General features: G+C 37.5%; 1 protein-coding gene across 1 annotated transcript in view; it reads left to right on the plus strand.

Annotated features, from left to right (window-relative positions):
- The first annotated feature begins 5,813 nt into the window (after nucleotides 1-5,813).
- Nucleotides 5,814-13,609, plus strand: part of LOC134572899 (phosphatidylinositol 3,4,5-trisphosphate 5-phosphatase 2-like) — a 91,023-nt gene continuing 83,227 nt past the window's right edge. The window contains exons 1-2 of the mRNA XM_063432195.1: nucleotides 5,814-5,951; nucleotides 12,123-12,186. Of these exons, the coding sequence (XP_063288265.1) occupies nucleotides 5,818-5,951; nucleotides 12,123-12,186 (198 nt within the window). The 5' untranslated portion in view covers nucleotides 5,814-5,817. The remainder of the gene's footprint in view (nucleotides 5,952-12,122; nucleotides 12,187-13,609) is intronic.

Genomic DNA, 13,609 nt, shown 5'->3' on the forward strand with positions numbered 1-13,609 from the left:
GTGTGGTTGGTCAAAAAGAGACTTCCAGGAATTTCCTGGACCCCTGCTCTGATATGGGTGATTTTTGGATATGTTGTTCACCCAGATCAGGGCTATCAGGGAGTTGTGCTTTGGGGTACTTATTGGACTTCTGCCTGGGGATAATTAAGTTAATGCATTATATCACAGGCAGAGGGGAGGGATTGCTTACTGTATGTTGGAGTGTCATTCATTGTCACATTGTTTTAATTGGTTTGTACACTTTGTGTCCCTGTGCCCAACAAGGTCCACCTGGGTGTCACCCTTGTTGGGAAACCTGCATAAAAGGCCAGCTCTGGCTTCCATTAAACAGACTTACTTCACCCTCAATCTAGAGTCTTGTCTCTTATTGGTGGAAACTGCTATATCACTACAAGGGATTGCTATGATAATTATACTCCCTTGGATTCTCTGAGCTCTTGTAAGAGCTATTCCTGCTTGACTCTCTGGAGGAAGAGAGGTTCACCCACTGGAACCTGGAACCTTGTCGTAGGTCCAGGGTGGGTAGGAGACGGCGAGACCCCAACCAAGCTGCAGCGGTTCGTGGGGTCTGCAGTGCTTATGGTGTCTGGTGAAGTGCTTGGAGCCCTCGGTGAGCACTAGGAGCATCTATCGGCGGAGGTATCCAACTGGGGAACAGGAAGATCCGTTACATGAGGAATTAAAAAAACACTATATGCACCCAGACCACTTCAGCTTAATGAAGTGGTCTGGGTGCCAGGTCCAGCTAGGTTTAACCCTTTCTTCTATAAACATAGCAGTTTCAGAGAATATTAGGGTTAATCCAGAGAAACTGCTATGTTTATAATAGGGTTAATCCAGCCTCTAGTGGCTGTCTCATTGACAACCGCTAGAGGCGCTTCTGCGCTTCTCACTGTGATTTTCACAGTGAGAAGACGCCAGCGTCCATGGGAAAGCTTTGAGAATGCTTTCCTATGGACTGGCTGAATGCGCGCGCGGCTCCTGCCACGCATGCGCATTCAGCCGATGACGTTGCTATGGAGGAGGAGAGGAGGAAGAGGGTTCCCCGCCCGTCACTGGAGAAAGAGGTAAGTTTAACCCCTTCCTCTCCATCCAGCCCGGCGGGAGGGGGACCCTGAGGGTGGGGGCACCCTCAGGGCACTTTAGTGACAGGAAAACGAGTATGTTTTCCTGGCACTATAGAGGTCCTTTAAGGAAACAAGGAATCATGGTGTTGAAAGGAATAGTAACTCTATCTTGGGTGTTGATACTAGAGTGGGTGTTGAAATGTCGTATATAATGGAGCCTTTATGTTTTTAGGACTTTTGTGTGCAGTATTTAGTATTAATGATCTTTGTGGTAAATTGAGCTTTGAGAAAATCCAGAAATGATGAATATGCTGACTCTGTGTTCTGGAACACTACATAAAGTTTGATATGACTCGCATCTGGCTCATTATGTCTGTTCTATATTTTACAAATTATCACATAAACTAGCATCATTCTCTTAGAAACTTAATTACAATGCATCATGGGTGTAGTACTGGGGGGGGGGAGGAGGGGTAAATCCCTTTATATTACATACAGTCATCTATATTATACATTGTTAATGTATACTGATTTATTTTTAGGGAAACCATTAAGTAGGTAAAGAAGGGCAAAGCACTTGCTTAAAATATATACTTGAACAAAATGATTATAGTAATGTGCCTCGATTTAACCATGTATTTAACCTGCATTTCACCAACAAATATTGCAGACTCTGAAGTTTAGAAAGCCAGGAGCAGGCAAGGGCCTTAATATTAATATGTGCCCCACCTCAGCCCCACCAAGGGCGATGCATGGGTCTCTAAACATAGCTGTACAAGGAGGAGTAGACATGCCATTGTCCACACTCCAATAAGTAGCATAGTCCACCTCCAGGTTTTCTAGAGGGGGTGAAGAATAGAAGATTTAAAAGAAAAATAAATAAATATCTATATATTCTAAATTTTACAGGTGTTAGTTCAATGCAACCCTCCCTATTATTAAGGTAAGGGAAGGCAGGTAGATTTTATTTATATGTATATATATATATAGTGGGGTGGTTATGGACTTTGGGATCCATAGCCACCTGAGGATGTGTGTGGCCAACGCTACTTAATGGGGGACAGTGGTAGACAATCACATGTCACAACAAATTTAAAAAATAAATTAATATTTAATAATACTTAATATTTGAGAGATCTGACAGTCATTTGGGGGTTAACAAAGAATTTTGTCCTATTTAACTGCAAAATTGGAAGGTTCTTCAAACAGGGTTTTCTCCTTCTTTTGTATCATTAGCAGAAAGAGATGTGAGAAAGGCTGGGATTGATGACTGCACGTCTTCTATACAGCCTTTGTAATTATGTAACTACGTAATAAATAAAATGTAAACAAAAAAACAAGTATAAAAATCCCAAAGACACTAAAAATGATGCAGCATTCAATATATATGTAACAGTGGTGTTCTCCTATAAATGCAACATTGCTAATTTGATCTATCTGAACACAGCCATTATATTCTTTCAAGAAAGCAATGCCACCAGCCACTGTCTATGAGTACGGATCCCATAAAAAATCCAATGGAAAAAGTGAGCAAGTGGCAGGACACAACAGCATAAGCAGAAAGGAATGGCTCGAACAACAGTATCTCACCAAAGATTTACTAAGAAAGAGTTCTACAAGCTGGCTTACAATTAAGAAGCAAGAACAACGTTCAGTCTCTTGCCATGCATTTTCCACATTGGTAGCACTTTATCAATAAATCTCTGGGAATACAATGTTCCTACTATTTTTGCTGTGTCCTACCAATTGCTTATGTTTTGCTTTTATTGGAATTCAGATTATCTGTCTGTAAGCACTAGTGCAGACAGATGGGCATGATATAGTATCCACATCTAATGGCTGGCTCCGTTCTCTTGATGTCCGTTGGGAATTTTGACTAATACTATTTATTCTATTTCCATATTAAACACATAAGAGAACCTTGTACAGAGTAATGAAACAATTAAACATACTTGCACATATTTTGCTTCATAGTAGTATTCTTTTTAGTGTCTGCTTTCATGTACGCACATTGTGTATGTAGTGTGGGTGCATTTGGACATTTTCCACCTACGTTGCAGTTTGTATGTAGGTAGAAAATATGCTTTGCACACATCATTATTTCTGTTTCTGTTTAGAACATGTCTCTTTTATTAAAATATGGCAACGTTTTCTTATTTAATTTTTTTTCTATTTTTTTCATCATCTGGCCTGTTAATATAAAAAACTGGTACCACCTTACTATAATTCCCACCCATTCTATGCCTCCACAAGCCAGTCAATTAAAACAAAGTCCTTTTAACCACTTGAGGAGCTAACTTCAGTTTGCTTGTTTTGTGCTTAAGGACACCAGCAATTTAATTATTACTATGTATTTGTTCACCAGCAAATTCAATCTTTTTCATTTATTGCACATATTAATTACCATTTTTAGCAGACCAAAAGGACTTTAATTTGATGTGACATATACATATAGTAATTCTCATTTATTATAAAAAAATACAAAAAAAAAAGTTTTTTCCACAATTTTTACATCTTAAGAAAAGTAATTCAAAATTAATTAATTTATTTCACTTGATTTACAGAGTACATAATATGTCTAGGATTTCAGTTTATTTTTGGTAGTTACAGTTCATAGAATACACAGAGGGAAATTTAATTTCAATGTGGAGTGATTTTAGAATTTGGTATGTTTGTCCTGTAAGTTTAATAGTCATCATAGAAAATAAAATTGCCACACAAACGTATATTTTTAGATAAAGTATGACAGGCTATTTACCTAATGGTTTTTCTGACACTTTTTACAAAGCCATTTATCTGCCAATCTCTGCTAAATATTGTATTAAAATTGTGTTTTTCTTTTTTTACATCTACACATATAACAAGTTTTTTTTCTATGTGTATTTCATAAACCTGATGTATACTACTCCTGTACAAAATACCATATTGTGTTCAGCTGCATCTTCTGTGTAAAACAGTATTGCTGACGTATGCCTTTGCCACTATCCTGTGACGCTACAGTACTATATTAAAGATCTGAACATTTAGATTTTTGCAGTAAGCATTTTGATAGATTGATTTGATTTGCCTATGTCTCATTTTGGGGCATTAAAGCAGTTTGACTGTTCAAATAACCCCTACCATTTGTGAAAGAAGACACCCCAGGGTATTTCATATGGTATATATTGTGCCTTCACATGCCACCATTTTTGCACTAGTTTATGCCCAAATTTGTTGTAACAATTTTATTTTTTCATCTTCTACAAACATACTAGGCATTTTGTAAATCTGATATGTGCCACTATCTGCTCAGATAACTCTTCTGAGTAAAACAATACCCCCAATAAATGCCTTTGCCATTATCTTGTGAAGTTACAGTATCATATAAAAGACCTGACTATTTCAGGTATTTTTGTTTTTACTGTTTTTTTTTTTTTTTTTATAAATGAATTTATAGATATCAGACTCTCAGTTCACATATTTCGAGCTTTGAGGTGCCATTTTTCACACTTTTTTTTTTCAAAGTTTGTGGTATTCATTTTTATTTTATAATTCTTACACAATGTATTTTTGTTGCTTATTTTTTTAAATCTTACGTGTGCCACTGTAATAAAATTAACTTACCTGAACTTGTCAGCAACATTCACTGAGTACAACAATATCCCATTTGTTTAATTAATGGTATCAATTATAATCCTAAATCTTACCCAAATCCTTAACCCGATCCTAAATCTCACACTAATCTTAAACCTTACACTGATTGTATGCCTAACATTAATCCTAAACTCTATCCTAACTCTAGCAATAGTATAAGGCAGCTTCCCCTTTCTGGTCCTAATCCTAATCTGAACCATAATCTGAACCCCAATTGTAAATCCAATCCTTAATCTAATACTAATTTTAAACCTAAACCTAAATCAAGTCCTAATCTTTACGGTTTCCTTCTGCTAATCTAGATTGTAAATTCTCACAGAGTTTGTATTTTACTTGTGTGATCTTACATTGTACCTATGTGCAGTGCAGCAGAATATGTTGGCACTTCCAAATATAGTATGATATAGTATAATAATATCAATACTGATATTAGCAAAGGGATTTCCTTTTTTTTATTTTTTATTCTGTGACCTCTGGTCTGTGATTGCCATCTACTGGCTGTTTTGAGGACGGGGAGACCCCTGTCATGCACAAATATAGTGTGGTCAGTGCTGGGTAGGTGGCAAAACACAGGCATTGAATGGGGGGGGGGGTGCATATATCTTCAATTTGTACTGTTAAGTTAACAATAATGCCTAACATGCACTGTTATTCTTATCTCTATTCCGCATATCTAAAAATGTGCTGATTGTGATCTTATTCTAAGATAGCATTTAGATATCTTTTTTTTTTTACATATTTTGTCTGTACCTTCCATTTATTTGCTTAGCTCATCCAAGTTTGGATTAAAAATGTGTTTTCTAATATCAAATGGATATTAGCAGTAACAATAATAATAATATATTTATATACTTTACTTTTATTTACATTTTGTATATATGTTGCAGTACACCCCACATGGAAAAATCTTGAATTGACTGACTAATGTATTTGGCTGGACCAGTTGTTTTTGCATGCAGAAGTCTAAGTCTAAGTCAATTCTTCTTCATAGTGTATACTTTTTTTTTTATACCACTGTTTAATAAAAATGGTTCCTAAAGTCTTGTTAGTAACTAAATGAATGAGTTTTTTTTGGCTATTGTTTAATGATTGGTAGCATTTTATTGCAGAAAGAAATATGAGTGAATATTGGTACCACCCAGATATGAGCCAGGCATGTGCAGAACAGTTACTGCTTCATGATGGGAGGGATGGTGCGTTTCTTGTGCGTCCTAGTGAGTCTGTTCGTGGAGCATTTGCAATCTGTGTCCTGTAAGTAATCTCATCTTATAAATCTTTATGCATATCCTTTGTTGCTATGGCGTAGGGTGGATTTTTATTGTCTAGAATCCTTTTTATTGCTATTTAAATGTACAGTCTAAGAACCAAAATTACTTTAGCTTAATGAAGCGGTTTTGTGTATGGATCATGCCACTACAGTGTCACTTCTCAATTCTCTACCATCTAGGAGTTAAATCACTTTCTTTATGCAGCCCTAGCCTCACCTTCCCTGGCTAGTACTCACTGAACCTCCCTACGCACTCCCTACAAAAATGTATATTTTTAAAAAAAACTTCCTTTCTTAGCCAGTGTGTGTAATTTATATAAGTTCTTATAAATTCTCCTGCTTTGTTAATTGCATGTTAGAGCTTTCAGCAGCCTACTGTGTATAACTAAAGGTCAATTAGCAGGGCAGAAGCTAAGAACCTCTGAATTAAACACATTGTGCTGTAAGATCAGTTTGAAAATAAAAGGCCCAAAGGCCGCTGCAATTAGAGTTTACTTATTAGCTCTAACAAATGAGAGTGGTTTTATTTGCATTTGAATATATTGTCAGTTATTTGGTATATGCTACACGACGATGGTTTTATATATGTTTTTTGTTGTTGAATGTGATATTACAGGAAGAGATTTACTGAAGATAAATATACATTTTCAGTACGCTGTATGTATATATGTATAAGCGCTCCACTTCCCGATTGTTTAAGATTATATGTTTTTGTGTTATTGTTCACAAGAAGTACGGTAACAGCTATTCATTAAATATTTGGTTATACCATTATAAGGAGGTTATTAGAGACATTGGCACATTTAAAATTAATTTGCATGTAATAAGCGCTGGGGAACAATCTGTGTGTGTTTTTTTTTTTTTACTGCACTTTTAGAAATATGTTTGTGTATATTTATATTGCTTTAATTTTTAGTGTTTACATGCCATTGCTTTCAAGTATGTTTTTAATGAGACCTCTATGATTCATGCTAGAGCAGTGGAGACACCCAGCCCAGTTGTTTTTGTTGCTGCATCACTTTTAAACATCAGTGCACACACACAAATACATTTCTAAATTCTATAAGGCTACTTAAAGTCACCAATCTCAGTAAACAAATATGGGTATCCAGTTCCCCCATATAGCCATATTAGTTTTGATGCATGCTTATTCAAAAAAATAGGATTTGTCAGGATTTCAAAGTTTAAATTTCAATTGAATTTCAGACAAAATAAGCAAACTGTAAACATTACCCCAATGAGTTATACTTTCAATTGAACTATTTCAGCCTAATTTTTGAAATACACATTTAATTCATTTTGAATTCCACCCATTTCACACTTTGGTAAATAACACCATTAGAACGTCCAGAGCTCCTGCCCATTGCATTATAAAGCTTTATACTTGTATGTACGTAGTGGGGAATCGCGATGCAGCCTAGAACAAAAGCTAACCCCATTCAACCCCCCAATAACGACAGACCACTTAGTATGGACAGGCCACAGCATTTATTATCACAAACTACATTACTGCATAACACATCCTTAACTTTATTTATTAAATCTCTTCTTTTTCTGTAACCAAAACGTTAGACATAAATAGGCATAAATTAACATATATACATATATAACTCCACACATAGTGTTATACAGTGACCCAACCGTCCTTGCCAATAAACATACAGTGGTTCCTAATCACCACTTCCTCTCGCCTCCCCCCTCGTCATAAAAATCATATCTTTCCAATGCCCGCCATCAGCCGACCTTATCAACGCTCGATGGGCACGAGACCTCAGGCAACCTAATGTTAACCTTTGAAGCAGGGGAGTTTGAGACCTTAAAAACTTGTTCATCTCATTCCATATACTTAAACGAAACCCCTCAAACTCAATTGGCAAGGACGTACCCCTGGCTAGCTGTGACTAAATATACCAATAGGGTTGGCGGGAGGGAAGCTGTTTGCTGGCGCGAATCCCAAGTGGCACTGAGGTAAGACCTCCCCCACACTAACTTACACAGAACATAATCCCACCCACACACTCTTTCCCAACCAATCCCATGCATCTATCCCCACACTCCTACATGTGCCCTTGTCCGCTTAGCTGCGCTATCTCCCCAGGGCCTAATTCCAAATTTGGATTTAAAACAGGTTAGATCCTGGGCTATGCTGTTTTGTAGCAACTTCTTGTTTGTTACTTCACCTATTGTACAACGCTGGCGAAAATTAATATTAACCCCTTAAGGACCAAACTTCTGGAATAAAAGGGAATCATGACATGTCAGGTTAACCCCTCAAGAACACATGCCATGTGTGACATGTCATGATTCCCTTTTATTCCAGAAGTTTGGTCCTTAAGGGGTTAATAACAACAAAGGCACAAAGGATGTCTAATTGGTCTAGTAATGTGCCCCGGATGAAGGCGCTCTAGTAGCGCTGAAACGCGTCCGTTCACTTTGTTTCTTTATTTATTTTAAATCACAGCACAGTTTTTTTTTTTTTAGCAATATGGTGATTCAATAGCAGATGGAGAAGGGGGATCACTGAGCAGTTTTGGCAGCACGTAGGACAGGAAGGTTGGATTGGCTTACTAGGGGAATAATTGGGAGTATTTTTGGGGTATTTAGCCCTGCAGAGTTTATTTTCTCTTTTTTTCTGCAGCAGCTTTCTTTTGGACACTTTTTTTAGTCAGTGACTTTGAAGTCAATTTCATTATAGCAAAACAAGAAAGCTGCTGCATTTCTTTCCTTTTTTTGGAGGGTAGTACACAGAGACACTCTCTGACTTTATCCAGTTTATTTTTTGCTCTTGTCCATGTAAGGCAACTGTGTATAGATCCAAGACACATTGTTTCTATTTGGATAAATATTTCATAGACTGGATACACAAGTTGAAGTGTCTCTCTAGTATCTAACAGCAATTCCTATCTAAGGATCATTATACAGACGTAGAGAGCTCCACAGTGTTTGGCAGTGGTATTGGTATACCTCAGATTATAACTCCCATCCCCTCCTAACCCATATACTCTCTACCTATCCACATACAGAGCCACTTAGTTGGCTTTTTTATGCATATTATTTTTTTGTTACTATTAGTCTGCTTTTTTCCCCCAATAAAGTTGTATATTTATTATTATTATTATTATAGTTATTTTCTGTTCATATCCACTAGGGATCCTTTTTTGTCCACTGGACCCTGAGTCCATTGGACTTTTTAGTATGTAAATTGTGTGATATTGAAGGGTTACCCCCTTATTGAGGATCCCTCAACACACCAAACAGTCTCTTTTAGGGACTTTTTGTCTTTTTAATGTAAATATGCACTTTAAAATAACAAGCTGACACTAGGGAATATTTAAAGGACCACTATAGTGCCAAGAAAACAAACTCGTTTTCCTGACACTTTAGGGTCTTTAGGTCCCCCCCACCCTCAGGGTCCCAATCTCACCCAGCTGAAGAGGGAGGAAGGGGTTAAATTATTACCTTTCTCCAGCGCCGGGCTCCTTGGGCGCTGGGGAACTCTCCTCCCTCTTCTGACGTCAGAGCTGAATGCGCATGCGGGGCAAGAACCATGCGTGCATTAAATCAGTCTATAGGAAAGCATTTCTCAATGCTTTCCTATGGACATAAGCGTATTCTCACTGAGACTTTCACAGTGAGAAGCATGGAAGCGCCTCTAGCAGCTGTCAATGAGACAGCCACTAGAGGCTGGAGTAACCCTAATGTAAACATAGCAGTTTCTCTTAAACTGCTATGTTTACAGCTGCAGGGTTAACCCTAGATGGACCTGGCACCCAGACCACTTCATTGAGCTGAAGTGGTCTGGGGGCCTATAGTGGTCCTTTAAGACTGCTTTACCTAAATATATATTTAGCTCTTTAGCATCCTTACTTTAAATGTCTGCTTGTTTTACTGCCAGCCTTCAGTTTGGTTTCAAATGTTGCAAATCGATGGCACATGCTGAACAGGCACACTAACCTAGATTTGGAATTGGAAACGCTATCAGGGTTATTTTAGTAAGGTGAGAATAGTTGGAATTCGCATATTTCAAATTTAAGGCCAAAGAAAGTAGCTGTACTGGAAACATAGCTGACTTAATTAATTGTGAAATTCACTTTGGATTCCCATCAATTCTCATTTTATTAAACCTGTATGTGTTTTTCAGGTTTGAAAAGTAGTGCAGTTTGTGGTAGTGAGTGGTGGTGTGACCTGGGGCGGGGCTGTTCTCAGAATTGAGCGGATTTACTAATAACCATTTAAGCAACTAAAATATAATTTAGAACAAGAACAATGTATCGTATTTACACAGAGGGATTTCTATACACATTTATTGTAGTTTAAAGACACATTACTGGTAGTATTATTTCTGTGAAGCTCAATTAAACATACAGATACACCAACAATGTGGAGCTCTTAGATAAGAGGGACATTAGAACAGAAAATAGGGACAGAAGGATTCGGTCCTAAAATACGGAGTGTCCCTCCTAAATATGGACTGTTGCTCTGGGAGGAAAGATTGATCACTCTAGCCATTATAAAATGCATACTCATCAAAAGATAAACATCTGTACCATTGAACCAATTATATCTCCTGAAATGCTGATGACTCTGGTGCCCAGGTATACAAATGACTCTAGTTCAGATATACAGATGACTCTAGTTCAGATATACAGATGACTCTAGTTCAGATATACAGATGACTCTATTCCAGGTATACAGATGACTCTTGTGTCCAGGTATACAGATGACTCTAGTTCAGATATACAGATGGCTCTGGTGTCCAGCTATACAGATGACTCTAGTCCAGGTATACAGATTACTCTGGTGTCCAGGTATACAGATTACTCTATTCCAGGTATACAGATGACTCTGGTGTCCAGGTATACAGAGGTCTCTAGTCCAGGTATACAGTTTACTCTTGTGTTAAGGTATACATATGACTCTAGTCCAGGTATACAGATGACTCTTATGTCCAAGTATACAGATGACTCTAGTTCAGATATACAGATGACTCTGGTGTCCAGCTATACAGATGACTCTAGTCCAGGTATGCAGATTACTCTGGTGTCCAGGTATACAGATTACTCTATTCCAGGTATACAGATTACTCTATTCCAGGTATACAGATGACTCTGGTGTCCAGGTAATAAGAGGTCTCTAGTCCAGGTATACAGATTACTCTTGTGTTAAGGTATACATATGACTCTAGTCCAGGAATACAGATTACTCTTGTGTCCAGGTATACAGATGGCTCTAGTCCAGGTATACAGATGACTCTTGTGTCCAGGTATACAGATGACTTTAGTCCAGGTATACAGATGACTTTAGTCCAGGTATACAGATGACTTTAGTCCAGGTATACAGATGACTTTAGTCCAGGTATACAGATTACTCTGGTGTCAAGGTATACAGATGACTTTAGTCCAGGTATACAGATGAATCTTGTGTCCAGGTATACAGATGACTTTAGTCTGGGTATACAGATGACTCTAGTCCAGGTATACAGATGACTCTTGTGTTGAGGTATACAGATGACTCTATTCCAGGTATACAGGTGACTCTGGTGTCCAGGTATACAGATGACTTTAGTCCAGGTATACAGATGACTCTGGTGTCCAGGTATACAGATGACTTTAGTCTGGGTATACAGATGACTCTTGTGTCCAGGTATACAGATGTCTCCTCTGTCCAGGTATACAGATGACTCTAGTTCAGCTATACAGATGACTCTAGTTCAGCTATACAGATGACTCTGGTGTCCAGCTATACAGATGACTCTAGTCCAGGTATGCAGATTACTCTGGTGTCCAGCTATACAGATTACTCTATTCCAGGTATACAGATGACTCTGGTGTCCAGGTAATAAGAGGTCTTTAGTCCAGGTATACAGATTACTCTTGTGTTAAGGTATACATATGACTCTAGTCCAGGTATACAGATTACTCTTGTGTCCAGGTATACAGATGACTCTAGTCCAGGTATACAGATGACTCTTGTGTCCAGGTATACAGATGACTCTTGTGTCCAGGTATACAGATGACTCTTGTGTCCAGGTATACAGATGACTTTAGTCTGGATATACAGATGACTCTACTCCAGGTATACAGACGTCTCTACTCCAGGTATACAGATGACTCTAGTCCAGGTATACTGATAACTCTGGCATTCTGTATTTCCAGGTACAAACAACAGGTTCACACTTACCGTGTTTTACCGGAGGAAAATGGCATGCTTTCTGTGCAGGTGCGTAGAGCAATTTGGACAATTAATCAGCTTATTTGACCTTTTTCCATGTTTAATCCACTAACATTCATACTGTAATCAGTTATCTTTTTGTTCTTGTCCACTTCTTTTCCTATTCCATCTTGCAGTCATTTCTTCACTTTCTTTCGAGCTTGGTCTCTGTTTCGGACCCTTTCTTTCTGTTTTCTGCCTCTGTGCGAGTGTAAATAATAAACAGAAAACAATGGTATGAAATACAGGGTGATGGTGAAGCGCTATATTTAACTCAAGATGTGGAAACAGGAGATAATTCTGAAGAAGTGTGAATGTACCTGAATAAAATCGTTTCTTGAAACCTTAACCTTGATATAATTTCCTTAAAAGTATAAACACAAAAAAACATATCATAGCGTAAAACTGTAAAATACACAATGCAATATGTATATGAGAAAATTCCCACTCACACTCTGAAGAGCCAAAAGATTTTAGCTCAGTTCTTGCGCATGCAGGGTCCGTAAAGGCGACCCTCTCCCTTCTTGGGAACCTTTATCCTTCTTATTTTCAATCTAGGATACAGAGCATATAAAATCGATAAAATATAAGATGAGGTACTCACAAACCCAGGCTCTGGGTTTGTGAGTACCTCATCTTATATTTTATCGATTTTATAAATCTATTAAAGGTACTGCACTATATATGCTCTGTATCCTAGATTGAAAATAAGAAGGATAAAGGTTCCCAAGAAGGGAGAGGGTCGCCTTTACGGACCCTGCATGCGCAAGAACTGAGCTAAAATCTTTTGGCTCTTCAGAGTGTGAGTGGGAATTTTCTCATATACATATTGCATTGTGTATTTTACAGTTTTACGCTATGATATGTTTTTTTGTGTTTATACTTTTAAGGAAATTATATCAAGGTTAAGGTTTCAAGAAACGATTTTATTCAGGTACATTCACACTTCTTCAGAATTATCTCCTGTTTCCACATCTTGAGTTCAATATAGCGCTTCACCATCACCCTGTATTTCATTCCTTAGTTTTTAAGATAAGATTTTGGTGCTTTAGCAGCTTCTCGTGTTAATTTTTAACCATTTGGTATATAATATTTTGGCTCTTCATATTAGCGCTGGTACACCCACCCGTTTTTAGAAAACAATGGTAGTTTGAGAATTAACCAAATTAAACATATACTGAAGTAATTCCAAGTTTTTTTTTTTTTTTTATATTTAGTATTTTATTGAATTTTCAAAAAGGAAAGGAAACAGACAAACGAGCATAATTACATCGCATAAAGGTTACATCATAAACAGTGTATGTTGTCATCAAACATTTTCAGCAATTGTTCCTGTTTCTCGTTCGTCTGATGCTTATAAAGATTTACATATTTTAACATATTAAGGGGGGTATGGGAGGGGAAGAAAGGGTAGGGCAAGGGGAGAGGGGTC

The sequence above is a fragment of the Pelobates fuscus genome, chromosome 9 (genome assembly GCF_036172605.1).
Source record: "Pelobates fuscus isolate aPelFus1 chromosome 9, aPelFus1.pri, whole genome shotgun sequence".
NCBI lineage: Eukaryota > Metazoa > Chordata > Amphibia > Anura > Pelobatidae > Pelobates > Pelobates fuscus.